Source organism: Elephas maximus, chromosome 3, assembly GCF_024166365.1.
Source record: "Elephas maximus indicus isolate mEleMax1 chromosome 3, mEleMax1 primary haplotype, whole genome shotgun sequence".
NCBI lineage: Eukaryota > Metazoa > Chordata > Mammalia > Proboscidea > Elephantidae > Elephas > Elephas maximus.
Window position 1 is genome coordinate 40,683,280 of NC_064821.1, and position 24,059 is coordinate 40,707,338.

The 24,059-nt window shown below is 49.7% G+C and overlaps 1 protein-coding gene across 4 annotated transcripts in view; it reads left to right on the plus strand.

Moving 5' to 3' along the window:
- The window catches only part of PRKCZ (protein kinase C zeta), a 145,207-nt gene that overhangs the window by 80,996 nt on the left and 40,152 nt on the right, over positions 1–24,059 (plus strand). For all 4 annotated transcript variants that reach the window (XM_049877650.1, XM_049877648.1, XM_049877647.1 and 1 more), the window contains exons 5-9: positions 12,621–12,706; positions 16,487–16,618; positions 19,930–20,011; positions 21,229–21,281; positions 23,539–23,727. In XM_049877650.1, coding sequence (XP_049733607.1) covers positions 12,621–12,706; positions 16,487–16,618; positions 19,930–20,011; positions 21,229–21,281; positions 23,539–23,727 — 542 coding nt within the window. The remainder of the gene's footprint in view (positions 1–12,620; positions 12,707–16,486; positions 16,619–19,929; positions 20,012–21,228; positions 21,282–23,538; positions 23,728–24,059) is intronic.

The following is a 24,059-nucleotide window of genomic DNA, read 5'->3' on the forward strand; positions in this document are numbered from 1 at the left end:
CTTAACTGGGAAAGCCTGGGGGGTCTACCAGGATCTCAGTCCCCAGTTTTTGTCACCCCAGCGCCATGAGATGGTGAAAATCTCTGCTTAGCTGTTTTCTGCTTTTAGCAGCTACTTTCTGCTTGGTTTCTTGGCCTCTTGCCTCTACTATGTGCAGTTTAGGATTCAGCAAATGCCTCAAACAGAAGTTACACACTGATTGTCAGGTTCGTTTCATCACAGTTTCTTTTCCTTCTTGATTTCTTAGGTCTTGATAGTCCTGAACTTCAATTTTTGTCTCTCCAGCTTAGCATGATATGTATAACCTCCATGCACCCAAGGAATGAACAGTTGCTCTGAGAATAGGAGGAGGCTCTGATAAGGCCCTTACTTGTACATACTGGCTTCTCATCTCCTGACTTGCTTGGCTATTCTTTAGTGCCTCCAGAGCTGGTTTTGTTTTCCAGCTTTTATTGATCGTTCTTAGAAGGAAGGTGTCTTATTTTGCTAGAGCTTCCGTAAGAGAGATACCACATGTGAGTGGCTTTAAAGAACAGGAATTTATTTTCTAACAGTTGTAGAGGCTAAAAAGGAGCCTGGCGGCACAGTGGGTAAGTGCTCAGCTGCTAACTGAAAGATTGATCGTCGAACACACCAGTCTCTTCACTGAAGAAAGATGTGGCAGCCTGCTTCCATAAAGATTACAGTCTTGGAAACTCCATGGGGCAGTTCTACTCTGTCCTATAAGGTTGCTGTGAGTCAGCATCAACTCAACAGCAATGGATTTGGTTTGGTTTGAGGGTAGAGGCTAAAAGTCCAATCAGGGTCTCAGCTGTGCCAGTTCCTTCTGTGGGCCTCTCTGCCAGTTTCTGCTGTCCTTTGGCAATCCTTTGTGTTCCTTTGCTTAAAGATTGCTCCTCACATGGCACCTGTCTTCCCCTGTGTGTGTGTCTATGTGTATTCAGCTCTTTTTATGTCTCAGAAATGATTAGGTTTAGGACCCACCTTACACTGGCATCACCTCATTAACACAACAAAAGAAAAGCCGTATTTCCAAACAGGGTCATATTTGCAGGTATAGGGATTAGGACCTCAGCACATATTTTGGAGGATACAGTTCAGTCCATAACAGAGGGTTAGACTGATACTACCTCCTCCTTAATCCCCCCTGGTCATCTTTTCCTCCCATTTTACATTGTGGGGCACCTTTCCCTGGTTCTGAGCTGCTGCTTACCTCAGCAGCACCCCACTTAGTGCTCTGGATGCCTCCCAGTCACTGGCCTCCATCTGTGGCTATGGAATTTGGGATTCCCGGATCCCAGCTGAGGCCTTTGGGTCTGTTGGAGAGATTATTTCAGCAGCTTGGGGACGGTTTCTGAGGGTGGTTCTGTCACAACACAGAGGCGGGCCGTGAGGAGCTCAGAGCACTTTTTCCCCCCATTGAATCCATAAAGGAAACTTCCTACGTAGAAATGGCACCTGCTCAGTATTAATTTATTTGTAGCTGATTGTTTGGAAGTTGGCACATATTTTTCCATAGAAACAGTGTGAAAATACCAGTTATCTTCTCAACCATTTCATAAAAATGTCATTCATATCATGACAAATGGGTATCTTTGTAAGAAAAATTATTAGAAAGCAGAGCTTTTATAATGTAACCCTTCCCCCCTCAAAACATCTCAAGATTAATTTTCTTAATGGTTACTGGTAGTATTTGTGAAGGAGAAGGTTTGGGAATGAAGGGATGGCTTCTGACAGGCTTTGAGGTACCTGTGCTTCCTAGAAACCAGTGGCTGTGACCCTCATATCCCCGCTTTGGGCCCTGCCTGTGTGCTCAGCTGTGGTCATCACCATTCCCAATGGCTTCCAAGAAGCAGAAGACCTTCTTTTGTTTAAGCACTTTCTCATTGAAAGCATTCAGTAACCTGATTCTCAATATGTCCTTACTAGATGCTTGTTCATCTTCCATTGTATTCTTTGTGAAAGTAAATAAACTTCTGTGAACACAGGAGGAGGACAGATTATTTGAAAGAGGCTAAAACATGGGTAAAGCCACTGGCAGAGTTTTCGAGGCCTCCCATGGGGCCTGCCCTGTGAGCTGTGGGACCCTTTTCTCAGAGCCTCCTCCTGTAGGTCATGTCATACCACATCTGTCCACCAGAGGGCTGCAGGCCCTGGCACAGCCCCAGCTCCACACAGGATTTGTCCCTCCTGAAGTCACTCCACACACACAGGAAGTGCTTCCTCATTCCTTGGTTTCTTACCATTGTGTGGTTCCAACCCCACACCCTGCCCCAGGCTGCCATCTCCCACTCCACCCCTTGCTTTGCCCCCACCCCAGCTCACTCTACTCAGGTGGTTCCATGAGGTTCCCTGCAGCTCCAAGGTTCCACGTGAAGCGCCTTCCTCCCCAGTATGCACCCATCCACCCCGTGTCGCCTCCCCAGGACAGTCTGTATGGTCTCTGGCCCTAAATCCATTGTTTCTCTCCCCGGCCTAATCACCTCCTCCCATTTTGTTCTGCGCTTTGACCACCTGATTGGGACGTCAGTGTGTGATACAGGGACACTGCCTGCTCTGTCCTTGCCAACTCCCTTTTTTCCAGAGTGCTCTCCAGTTTAAACACTCACCGTGCTGATTGTCGTGGTTGGTCTGCTCCCTGGACAGGATCCTTTCTGCTCTCCGTGGTACCCAGTGCCGGGAGCAGCACCGTGGGAGAAGCCCTGCAGCATCCAGAACCAAGTAAATGACTGGGCAGCGCAGGTCTACGTGAGGACCCGCGGCCGTGACTGAAACCAGAGCCTCGTGTCCCATTCTGGCCAGTTCAGAGCATGCTCGTCTTATCTTTTCTTTTTACTTATCTGTTTGTGGTGTGATTGTGGCAAGAGCACATTTCCTGTGCACTGAGTGGTTGTGGGGAGAAGCCTCGGGAAAGCTCGCTGCCCCATGTGACCCAGAGCTGTGGTGGACACTGCCCCCCAGAGTCCACTTCCTTCTCAGCCACCCACTCCACCAGGGCTCTGATCCCACTGCATGGGGTCCCTGTGTCTTTTTTAAGGCCCGCCCTTGGTGTTTTATGTTACTTTTCACTTATCTTTAAAAAAGCATAACGTATTTTAAATCACATTTTAAACCAGGAAATAGATCAGTGGTTAAAATCAGAAGTCTGAGTTGGAGCCTAGTGGCTGGGACAGAGACCCCAGATGAGGGGGGGCTGTACCTCCAGCAGCCTGCCTTGGAGGCCTCAGAAGAGCTGCCCGCCCCCCAACTCTCATATCCCAGCCAAGGTGCCTGTCCCATCCCATCCTGCTCTTCGCTGCCACAGCCCCTCAGATGTGCCTCATGTGGGGGTGACGCAGTGGACAGTCTCATCCTGACAGCTCTCCTGGGCGCCCAGGTCTTCCCAATGCTCAACAAAGTCACTCTGAGGTGTCTGTGAGGTCAGAGGATGCACCTGGATGACACAGACGGTCGGTGCACTTTGGGGTATGCTTGAGGTCCCTCCAGGATCTCAGAGGGTTTCTTGTGACCATATGGGGACATCCCCCCCATTGCTGTGGGGCACTGCTCATGGTTGAGGGACAGGCTGGTCCATGCCCTAGGGCTCACCCAGGCCCCCCAGCAACAGCAAGCATATAACCCGGGAGCAAACTCCGCTTTTGGGGAGGTCATGTATTGGCTTGTAGTAGCATGGGAGCCTTTGGATGGAAGGCGCAGTTGGTATGGACAGGGATTCCTAGAATAAGTGTGCCGTGGACTGAACCAGCCCAGCTCCCGGACCGGCTGGACACCCACAAGGCAACAAGACAGATGAGATGTGTTGTGCCTCTGGTCACTCACCCCCACCCACCACACCTGTAATGCGTGCACGCACGCATACGTGTATATACACATGCACACATGTGCAGACATAAAACACTGTGTGCACACGCACATATTATGTACATGTGTACACACGTAGGTGCATACTACATACATGCACAACTTTCACATATGCATACATGCTCACGTACACACAGATACACATTTACACACACCCCTGTGTGCAGACCTGGACATCAGATGACAGGACATCCCAGCCCTGGAAGCACAGCGCTCTCCACTGTTGCTGTTCTTGGGTCAGATATCTGAGTGTCTGGAATGAGCGGCTGCCAAATGCATACAAGGGAGACCTGAGTGAGGGTGGCAGGTGGCCCTGCCTTCCAAGAGCTCAGTGGGGATCCCACCCTGGAGGCTGCACAGCCTGGAGATGACCACTGTCCACCCTCTTCTGCCTCGGGGGTGGCTGTACACCAGCTCTGCAACCAAGGGCCCCTCTCTGGCTGGCCTTTGAATAACTGCCCTGGAGACGGCATGGGGTCGGGGGTGGTCAGCTGCCACCCTCACCTGCTAGAAATTCTGCAACACCATAATTGTGTCCCAAGCCGGAGCTGAAAGCAGGGAGCCTAGTCCCTTTGTCTCATAGCCTTGTTGCTCTAAGCTTAGTTCTTTAACATGTGTTTCCTTGGCCTTGTCAGGGCTCTCAGGCACTCAATTGCCATGGAGACGGAGCTTGTTAGCATTCACATGGCTGTCTAATTATAGAATTTCAAAGCAGAACAGAGAACTTCTCTGAAGGTTGTCTGCACTCAGGTTGAAAGAGGAAAGAGAAGCGACCACACTTGGTGGGTGCTAATGGTTCCGTGTGTGTCCAACTGCTCCTGGGGGTCCACCTGTGTCCCCCCTGGAGGGATGCACAGAACAGTGCCGGGGGTGATAAAAAGTGCTCGCATCTACCCCCTGGGTAAGTGGGCATCAAACCCATGCTGACCCTGGAGCCCACGCCATCTACTTGGTGGGAGCCCGTCCTCAAACAGCAGTGGCCACACTGCCCACAGGTACATGAGAGTAGCTTTGAGGCCAGGTCCCAGGGCAGACTTAGCCAGCACCAGTGCTCTTGGGGACTTTCCCCAGGACTCTGCTTCCACCAGGCCCTGGTGGTGATCATGAATGACATTACACACAGTATCAGGTGCAGGGGCTTCCCCTGACCAGCCAGCGGAGAGAGGGCTAGGCCCCTGCCTGCTCCTGCTCTCTGAGGACGGCCCTTTCCCCTCTCTCTAATCCAGACTTGGCACTTCAGGTCAGGGCAGAGGCTGTTACCTCTCAGGCTGAATCCCAAATCTGAAGATGTCCAGAAGCTGGTGGCCAGTGGCCTGTGTGGGGAGGGGCTCCCTGGGTCCTGGCTGCAGACTCAGAAAGCCCCGGTGTGGCCCCAGAGCAGCCCCACACTCAGGGAACCTTCTCATGAAGTGTCCCAGGTATGGAAGTTTTCGGATTTGGGGTAGTTGCCGTTGTGGGAATGTTTTTGATTTTCAAAGAGGGTGCCAGCAGATGATTCAAAAGTAAAGGAGGCCACAACCCCAGCCTAATCGTGAGGAAAACACCAGACAGTCCCATTGAGGGGATCCTACAAACGCTCAACCAGACTTTAAAACTGTCATGGCCATCTGTCTTAGTTATCTAGAATTGCTGTAATAGAAATACAAGTGGGAGGCTTTAAAGAACAGAAAGGTATTTTCTCACAGTCCAGGAGGCTAGAAGTCTAAATTCAGGGCACTGGCTCTAGGGAAAGGCTATCTCTCTGTTGACTCTGGGAGATGATGTTTGTGTCAGCTTCTCTAGCCCCTGTGTTCCTCGGTTCCTTGGTGATCTCCACATGGCATCTGTCTTCCCATTGGCGCTTCTTGTCTGTGTCTATGGTGCTCTTTATGTCACTCACAAGTGATTAGGCTTAGGGCACATCTACACTGGTATGGCCTCGTAAACATAACAAAAAACCTTTGTTGCAGTCCAGTCAATTCTGACTCATAGCAGCCCTATAGGATAGAGTAGAACTGCACCATAGGGTTTCCAAGGAGCGGCTGGTGGATTCGAACTGCTGACCTTTTAGTTAGTAGCTATGTTCTTAACTGCTCTGCCACCAGGGCTCCAACATGATAAAGAAAACCCTATTTCTAAATTATAGGGTCTGGATTCCAGTACATACTTTGAGGGGGCACAGTTCAATCTGTAACACCATCCAAGACAAGAAAAGTCTGAGAAAACCTCACAGCCCAGAGGAGCCTAAGAAGACAGGACAACTAAAAGTCACCTGGGCTCCTGTGACAGAAAAGGACATTAGGGAAAAGTAAGGGATTTTACAGTATAGACTTTAGTTGATGATAACATTGCTTCTCTAAGTGTAACTAATATAGCATACTAATGTAAGATGCTAATAATAGGGGAACCAGGGCATGCGGACGTGGGAACTCTCTGTAGTATATTCTCCATTTTTCTATAAATCTAAAACTGTCCTAAGAAGTAAAGTCTATTAAAGAAAACTCAAGGAGAGCTATGACTTGTCTGGAATTCAGTTAATAGTATTGTCATCGTTGTGTCACTCACAGTGACCCCATGTGACAGAGTAGAAGTGCCCCATCAAGTTTTCTTGACTGTAATCTTTATAGAAGTAGATCACCACATCTTTCTCCTGCACAGCCGCTGAGTGGGTTCGAACTACCAACCTTTCAGTTAGCAACCGAATGCCTAACCATTGGGCCACCAGGGTGCTCTCAGTTGTGACAGACACATGTAGTTATATAAGATGGTAACACTAGGGGAACTGGGGTATATGGGAACTCTCTTTGCAAATTCCCTGTGAATCTAAAATTCCTCCAAAATAAAAAGTTTATTTCAAAAAAAAAAAAAAAGTTCAGGGTACCCTGCTGTGTCCCCTCACCCCATGGTTCCTGGGGTTCTCCTGGCCACTTTTCTCAGGCAGTGATGCGGGTGTGGGTCAGAAGTCCCAGGGCCCCCACCCTCCCATGCAGTCTCCCCTGGGACAAGGTCAGGGCTCACTGAAGGGCAGGCAGCTTGGGGTGCCAAGGTCCTATCCGGTGTTCCCACCTCCGGGGGGGTGGGGTTATCAGGTTATCAGTTGCCATCAAGTCAACTCCAACTCATGGCCACCCCATGAATGTCAGAGTAGAACTGTGCTCCATGGGAGTTTCTTTTTAATTATTATTTTATGTTTTGGTGAAAACATACTCAGCAAAACATAACACCAACAAGTTCTGCATGTACAATTCTGTGACATGGATTTCATTCCCCAAGTTATGCAACCATTCTCGATACCCTTTTCCAAATTATTCTACCACCTTTAAGATAGAACTCGCTGCCCCCTAAGCTTGTGATCTAACCTTTCCAGTTGCTGTTGTCAGTTTCATCCCATATAGATAGTTCTTTGAAAGGGCACCGTGCTCAAGGCAGACATTCTCTATACAGATCCACTGGCTGAGTTTTCAGAAGTAGATTGCCAGGCCTTTCCTTTGAGGCATCTCTGGATTGACTCAGAAACACCATGCCACCCAGAACTCCCTGTGTTGGGCCAGCTGGGTGAGACACGTCCTTCAGGCTCAGCTGCTTGTCCCTCAGGGCCCAGGGGCTGACGGGCCTTGCTGACATGGCCTCTCTCCTTGGACTTGCTACCACCTTAGTTCTTCTCTCTCCCTTCTTGCCCTTCCATGCCTGGGAGCAGTGCTGGCTCTATCCCCAAGACTCTGACTGGCCTCAGATGAGACACATGTTCTAGCTGCTGCAGTGAGACGGTGGGTGAGTGGCCAAAAGGGTGAGGGCGCTGCCTCTGAGCCACATAGGGAGCAGGGGGACTCCTTGGAGACTCAGAGCACTTGCGTTTCATTTTCTAAAATTTGATATGTTTTATTTGAAACAAAAATTTACCACCTGCTCCTTACCCCCTCGTACAAGAAAAATAATTTCACATTGAATCCTTAAAGTCATCAAAAATGTTCTTGCTTAAAGCGAAGAGGACTTGAAACACTTACTGATGAAGATCAAAGACTACAACCTTCAGTATGGATTACACCCCAACATAAAGAAAACAAAAATCCCCACACCTGGACCAGTAAGCAACGTCATGATAAATGGAGGAAAGACTGAAGTTGTCAAAGGTTTCATTTTACTTGGATCCACAGTCAACACCCGTGGAAGCAACGGTCAGGAAATCAATATGACAAACTGCATTGGGCAAACCTGCCCTTTAAAGACCTCTTTAAAGTGTTAAAAAAAAAAAAAAAAGTGACACTTTGAGGACCCAGGTGTGCCGAACCCAAGCTGTATTTTCAGTTGCCTCATATGCATGAGAAAGCTGGACAGTGAATAAAGAAGACCAAAGAAGAATTGATGCCTTTGAATTATGGCATTGGCAAAAAAATATTGAATATACCATGGACTGCCCAAAGAACAAACAAATCTGTCTTGGAAGAAGTACAACCAGAATGCTCCTTAAAGCAAGGATGGCGAGATTTCATCTCCCTTACTTTGGACATGTTATCAGGAGGGACTAATCCCTGGAGAAGGACATCATGCTTGGTAAAGTAGAGGGTCAGTGAAAAAAAGGAAGAACCTTAATGAGATGGATTGGCACAGAGGCTACAACAGTGGGCTCAAACATAAAGATTGTGAGGATGGCGCAGGACCAGGCAGTGTTTCGTTGTGTTGTACGTGGGTCACTATGAGTCTGAACCACCTCCGTGGCACCTAACAACAACGCCAAAAAATGCGACAGGATTATCTGGAGATGAGTCTAAGGAAGCTATTTGAAATTAGTTTGTAACCATATCCAGCTTTGTGGAACTCTGCTTTCTTCCTCTATGGTTTTGAATTGTTTGTTTCTTGCAGCATTTGTTACATACCAAGAACAGGTAACTTTAATACATTATAGAACATCTTGATACAGTGGACCTGCGGTGCCTGCATCAGTCTCCGAATTGTACATGTAAAAATGGTTGAAAATGGTAAATGTACAATAGATGTAGCACCACGACTAAAAAACAGTAAATTCACCCGTTGCTGCACTCATCCACCCACCCTGAATCTGAGATTGAGCATTCACTTATTAAAAAATGTCATCACATAGAAGGCCCCTGTGTGGCACAGTTTGCACTCAGCTGCTAACCAAGAGGTTGATGGTTTGAATCCACCCAGAGGCACCACGGAAGAAACAGGCCTAGCGACCTGCTTCCGTAAAGATTGTTGTTAGGTGCTGTTGAGTTGGTGCCAACTCTTAGCAACCCTGTGTACAACAGAACAAAATGTTGCCCAGTCTTGCGCCATTCTCACAATCATTGCTGTGTTTGAAGCCATTGTGGCAGCCGTTGTGTCAATCCACCTTGTTGAGGGTCTTCCTCTCTTTCGTTGACCTTCTACTTTACCAAGCATGATGTCCTTCTCCAGGAACTGGTCCCTCCTGGTAACATGTCCAAAATAAGTGAGACAAAGTCTTGCCATCTTTGCTTCTAAGGAGCATTCTGGCTGTACTTCTTCCAGGACAGATTTGTTTGTTCTTCTGGCAATCTATGGCGTAGTCAATCCATAATACAAATGCATCAGTTCTTCTTACCCAATGTAGCGATTCTACTCTGTGACACCTGGGTCTCATAAGTCACAAATCAACAACTGAAAACAAAAACGAATGTGATCACGTAAGTGTGTATTTTAAAATAATCTATATTGCTTATCTTTTAGCTTTGTAAAAATAACAATTTTATATCACCCTGGGATTTGTTTTCTGATGTTTCAAAGATGTGTTAGTGCTTCCGAGTGTAGCTGAAGCTGGTGTTTACAGCTGATTAATGTTCCGTTGTGTGGTCACACACCATGGTTTATTTATCCATTCTCTTGTCAACGGGCCTTGGGGTCTTTTTGAACATCTCGAATGTTCCCCGAGCCCATGTGGGAGACCTTCTCTTGGGCCTTGACGTAGGAGCAGTGGAATGGTTGGGGTACAGAGGAAGCAAATGCTTCTTCTTACAAATACTTCTTGTACCAATGCGGACCCTTCCAGGAGGATGAGTGATTTCCAGTTGCTCCGTATCCTTGACGATCTTTCTCAGAGATCCCTTTGTGCTGCTCCTGTGAGTGTAAAAGTATACCACAAGTGGTCTTGAAATTCTCTGGTAACTCACAAGGTTGAGCCTCATTTCAGATTTTCATTCACCGTCGTTATTTCTTCTGTGAAGGTCTGTTCTTACTTTTGTTCATATTTTCTTTGCTGTTTCCTTGTTGACTTACAGAAGTTATGTACATATCCTGAATTACACAGATGTCTTGACTAGTGTGCAGCTTGTTCTTCTCTCGTAATGGTCTCTGTTGATGGACATTAGGCCTGCCTTCAGTGAAGTCAGGTGAAATCATCTCCTCCTTTTTGGCTAGTGCTTTTTATGTCTTCAGATTTTTTTTTAACCCTGAGATTATTAAGATCGTCTATATTTTCTTATTGTTTTGCTCCTCATATTTAAGTACTTCCTTTTTGAAGGAGCCAGGTTTTTGTATGGTATGAGGCAGGGGTTGGTTTTTCTCACTATGGATAACCTTCCTGGTCACCTGTGAGGCCCCTCTGTCACATCGGTGCTTCACACCTGTGGGGGCTATGGTGGACTCTCTGTCTATCCCATTGGGTAGTGTCTTAGTTACCTAGTGCTGCTGTAACAAAAACCAAGTGAGTGGCTTTCAAGAACAAGGATTTATTGTTTCACAGTTTTGGACACCAGAAGCACAAATTAGGGCAATGGCTCTAGGGGAGAGTCCTTCCTTATTGGTAGCCCAGGAGTTCCTTGGCATTCTTGGAATCGATCTTCCCCTGTGTGTGTCTGTGTCTATTCTGCTCTTTTTGTAAGACACTTCTCAAAAGTGATTAGGTTTAGGGCCCACCCTACTCCAGTATGACCTCATTCACATAACAAAAGAAAACCCCTGTTCCCAAACAGGATCACATTCACAGGTACCAGGGTTAGAACTTCCACATAATTTTTTAGGAGAGAAAATTCACCCACAACTGTCCATTTGTCCATCCTGCTGCTGGCTCCCCATGAGTGAGGACCAGTTAGTGGAGGGTAGCCCTGTGCTTTGTGATATAGCCGATGGCTAGTAAGAGTGCATGGAGGATTGGACAGAGCGGGGGTTGCCATGTGTGTGCAGCACATCCACTTTAGCGGCCTGATGTGGCTACAGTCAAGCATTGATTCTGTCAACTGGTCTCAGTTTTGGCTCGTCCTGCTAGCTGTTGTCTCCAGTTGTAAATGCAGGAAGGTCAATTTAATGCCTCCTGAGGGAGGATCTTCCCTCCCATGCAGTAAAGATAAAGCAGCCCAGTGCATCCTCAGGTCACTGACAGCCCCAGCCAGAAGCCCGAGCTTCCTGGGGTGGTCGGGCAGGGGTGTCACACATGGGGTTGGCCAGGCAGGGACATGGGGGCCACATTAGCGCACAGTTAGGTAGGGGTGAGGGGGCCACGTGAGGGGACGGTCAGTGTTGTGAATGTTGGGAGAAGGGGCCTAAAGTGGGCTGGGTGTCGGGCAGGCAGGGGTGGCAAAAAGCTCCTGTGGTCACAGGCAGGTCTGCGTGGTGCGGGCTGCATGTGCTGCCCCTCCCAGGAGTGTTTGGATCCTACAGACCCCAGGCCCAAATTCGAAGCTGTGAACTTCTGAGGTTGGAGTGGGGGGAGATTGGGCTGCAGCCCACCTTGCATTTCTTGGGGCTCCTGCTTCTGGAAGGATCCGGTCAGCTTGGTCTCTTGTTTTGTAATAGCTGTGGCCTGCTCTCGGGCAGGTTCCAACCAGAGCTGGTAATTTGCTTGTTTTAAAAACATTTCGTTACAATTTCCACATTCGTGTACTCATGGCGCGTTCATTTCGCCCATGAAAGTGGCTTTTACAGCAGCGTTTTGTAAGAGCACAAAGCTTCCCTTTGTGTATTAGACCTCTACAGATTTTATTTTTACATGCCTCTGTCTCAGAGTGTTTGCAAGGAGCGAAGTGAGAAGCATGTTTAAGGGAGAAGAAAACCACAACTCTCGCCGTCAACGTCGTGCTAACATTTTTAATAAAAGGTATTCTTCCCTTCAAGTTGGAATTATTTAATGCATGTTGTGGAAATGACATCTTTGGTACCTTGCGACTTGAATGTTTGACTCGGCTCGTTTGCTTTACTTCTGCCCAAAGGTTTGTGAAATTAAAGGAAACTCGGCTGGGGTGTGCAGCCCGAAACCTGCCAGTGTCTTTGGTGCAGTGGCGTTGGTCAGCTCTGCGTTTTAACCTGACCATGGTCTCAGCACCGCACCCCTAATGGCCTCCTCGCACAGGCCTGTGTACATAGTCCCTAGCTTGCAGCTCAGTTGAAGTGTGTCCCTGTGTGGGAAAAGGGTCTGGTTTTCCTACAGCGGTCCAGAGGGAAGGCACATGGAAAGCAAAACAAACTGGAGGACAGGCAGGGCTGTGAGCGTGCTGGCCGAGCGCCGTCTTTCCCGGCAGATGCTGAGCGGCCCGCAGAGAGAGGCGTCCCTGGCCAGTCAGGGCCGTGTGGCTCTCCACCTCCGTCCCTGCACCTGGGCTGTGTCTCCGTGTCACACCTCTGTGACAAGATAATCGTGTGAGGAGAGGGAGTGGGTGCAGCCAGCTTGGAACACCATCCTCCTGGCCCTAAACCCACTAGGCTCCCAAAACCTGACCGTGGCCAGCTCCGGATGGAACAGCCTGTCCTCAGCGCACCTGGCCTGGTGGCCAAAATGCTATTTCTTTACACCTTTTTCATCTCCTTTCTAGAGTCCATCTACCGCCGCGGAGCCAGAAGATGGAGGAAGCTCTACCGCGCCAACGGCCATCTCTTCCAAGCCAAGCGCTTTAACAGGGTGAGTGCTGTGGGGACATCATCGTGGGGTTGCCACCATGGATGCAGTGCCACGATGGTGCTGCATGGCTGTTATTGTGGCTCTTATACTGCTTTTTACAAGCTGGGGAGATACTGCCTGCCTGAGCCACAGGCTCCTTTCCCTACGTACACATGGGGGTGGGGGGCAGAGGGGTGCTAGGCCTGGGTGGGCAGGGTCCCCGGCAGGGGGGTGGGAATGCTTTCTCCAACAGTGTGTGAGAGCCTTGCCCAGAGAGTTTGACTCCATTAAGTTTCCAGCCCAGATTGTTTTCAGGATTGGGGCCATGTGATGAAAGCTGTTGCTGCATCTCGGGAGCCCCCCTTTCATGCTGCACCATCAGGGCTCCCCACCTGCCTGCACCCAGGGGGGCTGCCCACTCAGCAAGTGATAGCAGATGCATGTTCTCAGCTGCAGGGAGGGTCCCTACAGCTGAGGGTCTCTGTGGACCAGGAAGCTCCAGACAGCCCTCCCACCCATGCCGCAGCCTGCACCCCTAGCCATCCCTCGCACACACACCCACCACCCTATCGCCCACTTAGTCTGTAGACATGTTAACTCAGTCCTGTCACCTCCTTATGATGGTTTTACGTTTTCTAGAAATCAGGTGATTTAGTAGATTTCCGATGACTCCATTTCAAAACGCAGGGTCGGGGGAGGGGCGGAGTTTGATACCTGGAGGTACTATAACTGTTGGGCCTGTCCCACAGTGCAGGGATGACACAGTGGACATGTCTGAGTGGGCCAGCCTGTCCTTGCCGCAGGACCGCATGGAACCTTGGCACTCCACTCCCCACCCTGTCCCCACGCCAGGGTAGGTGCTCCCTGGCCCAGTGGCTGAGACACACCCAGGGAGCCGTGTGTTCAAATCCCAGCCCTGCCTGTACTGGCCCTGTGCCTTGGGTATGGCCCTGCTTTATGCCCCAGTGTCCTTACCAGCAGAGTGGGGGTGACGGTGACATAATGGTCATGAGGAGTACATATCATGGCACCTGGGCCGTGTCCCCCAGGGCCATCCTGTGCCAGGCACAATGGCCACTCTTATGGTGTTTGCATCCACCACGCCCTCCCTGCCATAAGGTCCTCAAGTGGGTCCTCTGTCAGCCTGGAGTAGATGTTGTCCCTCCCTCATCCTGGCCTCAGGGCCATGCTGGACAGGTCTCAGGGCACTGAGCACCCTCCAGGGCTGGCCAGTGTGTTCTGTGCTGGCCTGCAGTGCGGACATGCCAGTGAGGCCCAGGGCATGCTCCTGAGTGACCATGAGGGATGTGGACAGCACTGGGCTCCTGGGCTCAGCGGACAATGCTCAGAAGGGCAAGTGTGGCCTGTGCCAGGAAGCCTAGAGGACTTCCTGGAGGAGATGGTGTCTTCATGCCCCACCTGGGAAGTCAGCATGAAGGAGGAGTGGGAGCCCCCAGGATACGGCCGAGCAGATGGGGCACAGAGGCTGTCAGAGCTCAGCTCCTCACCTCCCACCGCAGGGCTCCCCCATCTTTTGAAGAGATACACCTGCCCCGGCCTGGGCCCAGCACACAGCCTCCTGCTCTCAGATATATTCTAGATATTTCGTATCAGTGGGATTGTATGACATTTGGCCTTTTGTGCCTGGCTTCTGTCACTTGGCATCACGTTTCCAAGGATCATCTGTGTCGTAGCATGTATTGGCACTTCATTTCCCTTTATGGTGGAATAATATCCCATTGTATGGAGAGACCACATTTTACTCATCTGTTTATCCTTCGATGGACATTTGGGTTGTTGCCACCCTTTGGCTGTTGTGAGTAGTGCTGCAGTGAACATTGGTGGACACCTGTCTGTTTGGATCCCTGCTCTCAATTCTTTGGGGTATATACCCAAGAGTAGAATTGTTAGGTCATGTGATTATTCAATGTTGAATTTTTTGAGGAAGCACCAAACTGTTTTCCATGGTGGCTGTACCATTTTACCTTCCCACCAGCAATGGATGAGGGTTCCAGTTTCTCCCCAACCTTGCCAAAACTTGTTTTCTGTTTTTCTGGTAATAGCCGTATTATTGGGGGTGAAGTGGTATCTCATTGTAGTTTTAATTTTCATTTTCCTAATGATTAAGAGGGTCACTATGTGTTGGAAACCCTGGTGGCATAGTGGTTAAGTGTTAGGACTGCTAACCGAAGGGTCGGCAGTTTGAATCCACCAGGCGCTCCTTGGAAACTCTATGGGGCAGTTCTACTCTGTCCTATAGGGTCGCTATGAGTCGGAATTGACTCGACGGCACTGGGTTTGTTTTTTTTTTTGGTATGTGTTGGAACCGATTCCACAGCGCCTAACAACAACACAACAATGGCTAATAGGGAGCCCTGGTGACGCAGTGGTTAAAAGTTTGCTAACCAAAAGGTCGGCAGTTTGAATCCACCTGCCGCTCCTTGGAAACCCTATGGGACAGTTCTGCTCATTTAGCCATTTGTGTATCTTTTTGGTGCAATGTCTCTTAAGTCCTTTGCCCATTTTTTGATTGGGCTGTTTGTCTTTTTGTGGTTGAGTTGTATTTCTTTATGTATCCAGATATTAAATGCTTCTCACATATCTCATTGTTGTTGTTAGGTGCCATCGAGTCAGTTCTGACTCATAGCAATCCTATATACAACAGAACTAAACGCTTCCCAGTCCTGCGCCTGTGCCATCCTCACAATCGTGGCTATGCTTGAGACCATTGTTCCAGCCACTGTGTAAATCCATCTTGTTGAGGGTTTTCCTCTTTTTCACTGACCCTCTACTTTACCAAGCATGATGTCGTTCTCCAAGGATTGATCCCTCCTGATAACACATCCAAAGTATGTAAGATGGTTCCCAAATATTTTCTTCCATTCTGTAGGTTGTCTTCTTCACCAGTTGTGTTCCTTGTTCTTCTTCAAGAGTAATTTAGGACTCTCTTAAAAGAAAGAAATGTTTTAAAGATGTTTTTTAAAAGGCAAAAGCGGGCTAAACATGTAAATAAATTATGCCAGGAAAAATCCTAAAAGGGAAAGCCAGGCCGCTGGTGCCTTGCCCAGATGCAGGACGTGGCTGTTGAGGTGGCGCTGGACACACAGGTCACGACCCACAGTGGCGTCTGAAGACGTTCACCTTCATGCATTGTAAAAAATTGAAAAATTCATGAAAATTTGAAGCAATGTGATCATTGCCACTGATTTCAAATTGATTAGAATAAAATTTTAAAAAGATCGATCGTTTTAAATCTTGAAAAATAATGGTTTAAAAAAAAAACCATATACTTGAAACCTGCCCTCTAGCAATTCAGAATCATCACAAGTCAGAATGCCTGACAGAGACCATCGTTTTCTCCATGGTTGTCACTCAGATGAGATAGTCTGTATTGGCAGGGTTGGGTGAGGGTCTTTTCCCACGCCTTTCTCAACCAGACCTCACTCCACCCTGCACAAGACCCTGTGCTACTCAAAAGGCTGACAGGCAGAACCATGAGGGCAGGCTTCCCTGTCCCTGTATGCAAGGGGGCCTTGTCCACATGGGGCCTCAAGTGGCCCTGCCCCACAGGGCCTCCTCTGTGCCCTCAGAACAGGGTCCCAGCTCCCTGGTGCTGCCCCCTGAGTGGAGCCAAGAGGGGGCTCCTGAGCTGGTCTGGCCCTGGTGCTGGTATGACGAAGGGACAGTGCCAACTCTGACCCAGCTCTGTCATCTTTTGAGAAAATCGGTAGCTGGGTCCTTCAGGAAGCGTGGGCTCCCAGAGGGCAGAGCAGGGTGTGATGCTGTCCTTCTTGTATCTAGAGAGCATACTGCGGCCAGTGCAGCGAAAGGATATGGGGTCTCGGAAGGCAAGGCTACAAGTGTATCAACTGCAAACTCTTGGTCCATAAACGCTGCCACATCCTCGTCCCGCTGACCTGTGAAAAGCATATGGTGAGTCCTGCGGCCAGGGAGGGCAGTGCCTCACAAGGGGAATAGGAGGTCCTGATGGGAGAAATGGGACGTATCAGGGCACCTGGAGGGGGGTGGATGGGCGAGTGGAGAGTCCTGGCCAAGGGACGCGTTGGGGGTGCAGGTGCCTGAGGAAGTGGGTCAGGTGGGGAGTCCTGCCTCAAGCCCAGGGTCTGCAGGGCACCCCCGACCCCTCACCCTTTGTCCATGCTAACCCTGTGATCCTCAGTTCCTGCGTCTGTCAGAGAGGGGTCGTGGCATCCCCCTGCCACCAGGAACCTTGGGCAGGTCAGATAAGGGGAGGGGGAGCCTCTAGGCTGGAGAGTAAATAACCCAGGGTGGGGATCAGGGCAGTGGGCATCCCAGACTGGACCTTCTACTGAGCCCTGGTGCCCTGTGGGGGCCGTGAGTGTACCCCACTGTGCGGGAGTGTGGAGGACGCTTGCTGTGTCCCAGTCAGGAAGCAGCCCTGTGGCAGCCATCACAGAGGCAAAGCCGGGCTAGCTCTCCTGCTCTTGGGGTACCCCCCAACCCTGGTGCTTTCCCGCCTGAGCATCCCTGGGAAGCCAGTGTGTGCTTCTCATGGCAAGCCCATGGTAGTGGCAACAATACCTTCCACCCCCTGCCACCCCGGGTGTTTGGGGCACTGACAGACTTTCCTCACTGAGGGCTTAGGCTGCCCCCCACCTGCCTTTGCCCCCATCTGGCTATGTCACTGTAAACCCTGGCAGGAGGGCCCTGGGATGTAGTTTGAATTTTTACTGAGCTTCTAAGCCCTGCAGCCGCACCAGTGTGTGGTCAGCAGCTAAGGTTTGGGGTTCCGGGCTGCCGGGTGCAGTGGGGGTGTCAGGAGGGCTGATATGTCTGTGTCCTGCAGCAGTGAGGAGGAACAGCCCGTGGGGGTGTTGGGTGCCCTCTCTCCAATAGTGCAGGGCACAGGGACACAGTCCTGACACACATGGGGCTGGGGTGAATTGCTGGGCCCTTCTGGGAGGCTTTCCAGCCACGTGTACCAGACACCATGATGACGCATGCACCCTTTGACCCTGCATGGCCTTTAGCCCCAGAAAGTAAGAGCAGCCCCAAAGCTCAGGGAGTCCCAGGGCTGTGTAAGGGCTGCGTCTAGAACCCGGTCCTATACCAGCAGAGTGTCTGCATTGTGATGTCAGCATGGGGGTGGCCCTGGGTGGTGCTCAGTGTGTGGTTATTGACAAGACACATGATGTGGGTGGTGGGGGGAGCGGGGGCTAGGCAGTACTTGTGAAAGATTTCATTTTATAAAGCACCTTCCGGGAGGCCACCGCCCAAGGACTGAGTGGGCATCTGCCCAGAGCCACAGGTGACTTCCGTGACCTTTCTTTCGTACACAGTGCAGTGACAATGTGGTTATAGAAAAGGTGCGTGTACATGGGATGTGTACAGGGAGACCTCGCAGAGTAGTTATAGAAAAGATGTGTGTACATGGGACGTATACAGGGGAGACCATACAGTGTGGGTATAGAAAAGATGTGTGTACATGGGATGTGTATGGGGGAGACCGTGCAGTGTGGTCATAGAAATGATGTGTGTACGTGGGATGTGTATAGGGGAGACCGTGGAGAATGGTTGTAGAAATGATGTGTGTACCCGGGATGTGTACAGGGGAGACCGTGCAGAGTGGTTGTAGAAATGATGTGATTACATGGGATGTGTACAGGGTGACTGTGCAGTGTGCTTATAGAAATGGTATGTGGGATGTGTACGGAGGTGACTATGACGTGTGGTTATAGAATGGTATGTTTTCACAGGATATGTATCGTGCGGGGTGGTGTTAGAAATGGTGTGTTTACATGGGATGTGTACAGGGGTGACCGTGCAGCGTGGTATTAGAAATGGTGTGTTTTCACAGGATGCGTATGAGATGACCACGCGGTGTGGTGTTAGAAATGGTATGTTTTCATGGGATGTGTACGGGATGACCATGCAGTGTGGTGTTAGAAATGGTATGTTTTCATGGGATGTGTACGGGATGACCACGCAGTGTGGTGTTAGAAATGGTGTGTTTTCATGGGATGTGTACGGGATGACCACACAGTGTGGTGTTAGAAATGGTGTGTTTTCATGGGATGTGTACGGGATGACCACGCAGTGTGGTGTTAGAAATGGTATGTTTTCATGGGATGTGTACGGGATGACCACGCAGTGTGGTGTTAGAAATGGTATGTTTTCATGGGATGTGTACGGGATGACCATGCAGTGTGGTGTTAGAAATGGTATGTTTTCATGGGATGTGTACGGGATGACCACGCAGTGTGGTGTTAGAAATGGTATGTTTTCATGGGATGTGTATGGGATGACCATGCAGTGTGATGTTAGAAATAGCATATTTTCACAGGATGTGTACAGGAGTGACCATGCTGTGTGGTTATAGAATGGTATGTTTTCACGGGTTGTGTACAGGGGTAACTGTGTGGTGCGGTGTTAGACATGGTATGTTTACATGGGGTGTGTACGGGGTGACCGTGCCGTGTGGTTATAGAATGGTATGTTTACTTGGGGTGTGTACGGGGTGACCGTGCCGTGTGGTTATAGAATGGTATGTTTACTTGGGGTGTGTACGGGGTGACCGTGCCGTGTGGTTATAGAATGGTAGGTTTACACGGGGTGTGTACGGGGTGACCATGCCATGTTGTTATAGAATGGTATGTTTATATGGGGTGTGTACGGGGTGACCGTGCCGTGTGGTTATAGAATGGTAGGTTTACATGGGATGTGTACGGGGTGACCGTGCCATGTGGTTATAGAATGGTATGTTTACATGGGGTGTGTACGGGGTGACCGTGCCGTGTGGTTATAGAATGGTAGGTTTACATGGGGTGTGTACGGGGTGCCCGTGCCGTGTGGTTATAGAATGGTAGGTTTACATGGGGTGTGTACAGGGTGACCATGCCGTGTGGTTATAGAATGGTAGGTTTACGTGGGATGTATACGGGGTGACTGAGCCATGTGGTCATGGAATTGTATGTTTACATGGGATGTGTATGGGGTGACCATGTGGTGTGGTGTTAGAAATGGTATGTTGACATGGGATGTGCACAGGGGTGACTATGCCATGTGGTTATAGAATGGTATGTTGACACAGGATGTGTACAGGGGTAACTGTGTCGTGTAGTGTTAGAAATGGTATGTTTACGTGGGATATGTACAGGGGTGACTGTGCAGTGTGCTGTTAGAAATGGTGTGATTACACGGATGTGTCTAGCAGTCCCATGTTGGCATGCAGCGGGTGCTCTCACAGGCCTCTCTCCCCACAGGATTCTGTCATGCCTTCCCAGGAACCTCCAGTAGATGACAAGAACGACGACGTAGACCTGCCCTCCGAGGAGACTGATGGAAGTAGGGCTGCTACTGTCTTGCTTCTTTTCGTCTGGGGGCCACTTTTATTCCCTTCCTGACCATCATTTCTTCCAAATCCTGTCTGCTCCCCAAGGGTCCTTATGGACAGGCATGACGGCCTGGCCAGTGTGCTGGGGTCAGCGGTCCAGGACCACCCTCTTCTGAGTCTTCCCAGGCAGAGACGGCCAGTTGGGGCAGAATGGGCAGCAGGGGCAGCCTTCCCCGGAGTAGCCAGGCAGCGGCTTAGTGGGGCAGCACCGTGGGAGCCTGGGGGAGGTCCTCTCCCTCTGTGCAGACTTGGGGAGTTCTAGAAGCCCTCTTAGGAGGCCTACTACCTCACCTGGGTGTCTCCCCACAAACCTGCCACTGCCCAGAGCAGATGTCTGTGCCCAGAACCCCTGGTCCCCACTCTGTGGCATAGCAGTTACACGTTTTCTTGTGTTCTCCTGTGTTTTGGGGGCAGGGAGTTTTTTTTTTTTTTTCAGCATTAGGAAGCATTCAGAGAGATTTCAAACACCAGTTGGATTGATGACCCAACTGTTTCCACAACCCTGAAACATTCCGATGATGTGTGATAGCTCTAGCTCTGCTTTGGTAAACCTGAGCTCCTCGGCCCTTGGGAGCCTGTTACAGGTTAAATGAGATCACGGAACATAAAACACTTAGCACAGCATCTTACCCAAAGGAGACTCCAAATACACACCCACCCATCCATTTATCTGTCTATCCACTGGTCCATCTGTCCATCCATCCTTCTTTCTGACCATTCATCCATCCATCCACTCATCCATCCTTCTGTCCATCCATCCACTCATCCATCCATCTTTCTGTCCATCCATCTGTCTGTCCCACCCACCCACCCACCCACCCACCCCTTAGGAAAAAGATTGGAAGGCTAGACACCAAAATCTTATGACTGGAAAATTCTGAATAAGTCAAGATAAAAATCCCAGGGGAAACATATTACAAACTTATTCAGGCCCCACCCCCGCCAGATGTGGTGCCCAGGAACCTGCATTTTCCATTGGACTCTAGTTGAGTTGGATGAATTGAGGTTGGTATGCAGCCTTGTCCTGAGCACCAGTGGCTGGGCCTGGGCCACTTCATCCCTGCAGAGAGCCAGGCGTGGCCATCCGAGGCCTATGGAGTCCCTGTGTTCTCTGGCCATGTTCTTGACAATGCCAGTAACATCTGTTTTTTCTCCCTTTCTTTACTAGTTGCTTATATTTCTTCAACCCGGAAACATGACAACATTAAAGATGATTCTGAGGTGAGTGTATCGTATTTCCAATGTCGTTCTCATTTCTGGGGCAATGATGGACATGTAAAGATTGAGTAGGTAGGGTAGGGAGTTGTTGCTGATATTCCTAAATGAGACTGTGGTGTTCTGGACATCTAGGAGAAAAGCCTCACTCTTGGGCATTTCGGAGTGAAGTCTTTGTGGTCTTCCACATATTTAGCACAGAGGTCATCTCTGACAGAGGGACAGAGAGTAAGTGACTATGACAAGACATAAGCCATTGCACATCTTGATGGTGAGGATACGGTACTTATTGTATGATTCTTACAGAGATGCAGGCCTGGGGGCAGAGTGTCATTAGCTGGGTCTCTGTGCCCTTCTGCCCAATGGGAGGCCTGGTCTGAGTCAGGGGCAGTGGAACACTCTGAGCCTCAGGCTCCTCTTCTGTAAAGCTGGGGAACTAATCACACCTTCCTCTGGGCTGCTGTGCCATCAATGGGGTGTTGCTTCGAGCACATTCTTTATGAATCCCCCAGAGGCTACTGTCCCCAAAGGCAACTTGAGGTCCAATTCCTGGTGCTACCCTGATCCTGACTCGAAGGTCTTTGTGAATCTGGCTGTCTCCCTAGCACCCTCTACACCCAGACAGCAGAGTGGGCCCCAGGTCAGGCTCTTAAGCTGAGGTCTTGTGTCTCTACCAGCTTTGGCTGGTTGAGGACGCACGGTTCTATCGTCTTCCCAAGCAAGGAAAACAGAATAACACAAGCTACTGTTTTTAACCTCTTTCCCCCCAAAACCTGAAGAAACAGCTCCTCCTTGCAAAGGCCATTCCGAAAGTGACTGACAGATGTCACCCTCCAGGTCTCTAGATGTTTCTGGTTGGTCATTCTGTGTCTGCAGCGAGGCAGAAGCACTTAGGAACACAGAATCCATTTTGTTCCACAGAACAGTGCCACACAGCTCCCTCCTTCCCCCAGCATGGATATCCTTGCCAGAAACCACTCACAGGAGGGAAGCTTCTGTTCCTAATTGGATAGCCTTGCTCTTTCATTATGTATTTCTAATAATACTTGCTCTGGGGTTTGGCAGATCTTTGCAGACATTAGCAGGTTATGCTTTGTAATCCCCCCAGGGGGAGCCCGATGATGGGAAGACTGGCTCAGGCGCTGTGGTGATCCAGCCTAGATCTGGGCCCTGTGGCCATCTCTTTAGCGGTCCTGGGGCCCCAGGCATCTTGCACCACTCACGAGGACCACCTGTGGCTTGTGACCAGAGCCACATCTGTAGCAATGGTTTTCTGACCTCCTCGTCGTGGACCAGCTCCTTTTTCACCACCTTCGTGGCGTAGATCTGATCGTTCTTTTTCAACCGCCCCAAGAGCCACGTCTGTAGCTTTTGGGTTTCTAGCTCTTTCCTTCAGAAGCTCCACACTCTGTTATTCTTGTTAGCTGCTGTTGAGTCGACGCCAGCTCATAGTGACCTTACGTACAGCAGGACAAAACGTTGCCTAGTCCTCTGTCATTGTTGAGTCCATTATTATGTGCCTATTGTGTCAATCCAACTTACTAAGGACCTTCCTCACCCGCACTGGCCTTCCTTTTCACCAAACATGATGTCCTCCTCTAGTAGTTGATCCCTCCTGGTGGCACAGTGGTTAAGCACTCGGCGGCTACTGAAAGGTCTCCAGCCACTCCACGGTAGAAGGATGTGGCAGTCTGCTTCCATAAAAAGCATTTACAGCCTTGAAAACCCTATGGGGCAATTCTACGCTGTGTTATGGGTCACTGTGAGTCAGAATTGATTCCATGGCAACAGGTTTGGTTTTTTTTTTTTTTTTTGGTGACATGTCCAAAACAAGCAAGTCAGACAATGTTCTGTCATGATTCATAGGGTCTTCGTGGGCTAATTTTTGGAAGTAGATTGTCAGGCCTTTCTTCCTAGTCTGGAAGCTCTTCTGAAACGTGTCCACCATAGGTGACCCTGCTGGTATTTGAAATGCTAATGTCAGAAATTTCCAGCATCGTAGCAACATGTAAGCCACCACAGGACAACAAACTGACAGATGGGTGGTGGCCACACTATAGTTCTTCGTTTTTATTTCCTGAGTTGGATTGGAGGGTGGGGGCTTTAGTGCAGAGAGCCAACACTCTCTGAGTGAGGAGAGCTGCGGGCTGTGAGCCCTGTGACACGGGTGTCCTGGTTGATTGGAATGAATGAGGCATCATTCTCGGAATCTCGCCAAAGTTCCCTTTTATCCATTTCTTTTTTTTTCCCCACCCTCCCACAGGACCTTAAACCGGTTATTGATGGGATGGATGGAATCAAGATATCTCAGGGGCTTGGGCTGCAGGACTTCGACTTAATCAGAGTCATTGGGCGAGGGAGCTACGCCAAAGTCCTCTTGGTGCGATTGAAAAAGAACGATCAGATCTACGCCATGAAGGTGGTGAAAAAGGAGCTGGTCCATGATGATGAGGTCAGTCCCGTCACTCAGGGGCCCAGGAAACAAGTACTTCCCCAGCAGTGGGTGTATGCTGGGGAATTCCCATGCTTGAAGAAGTCATTTGAAGACCTCAACAAACACATGAACCCTTTGGATTTTAGTGAAATGGATTGGTGCAAGAACAGTGAAACTCTTAAATTTACTGAATGTTTGTATTGCAAAGTCAGAAGAGTTGAATTGGGAGAGCTTGACGCCACCATTGTTATCATGAAGTCCCTTTGGGCTAGGTGGGATCTGTGTCCTCAGGGTGGAGGGAAGAGTATGGCAGGAAGGACACCCAGAGGTGGTGGCCCTGTTTCTGTCCA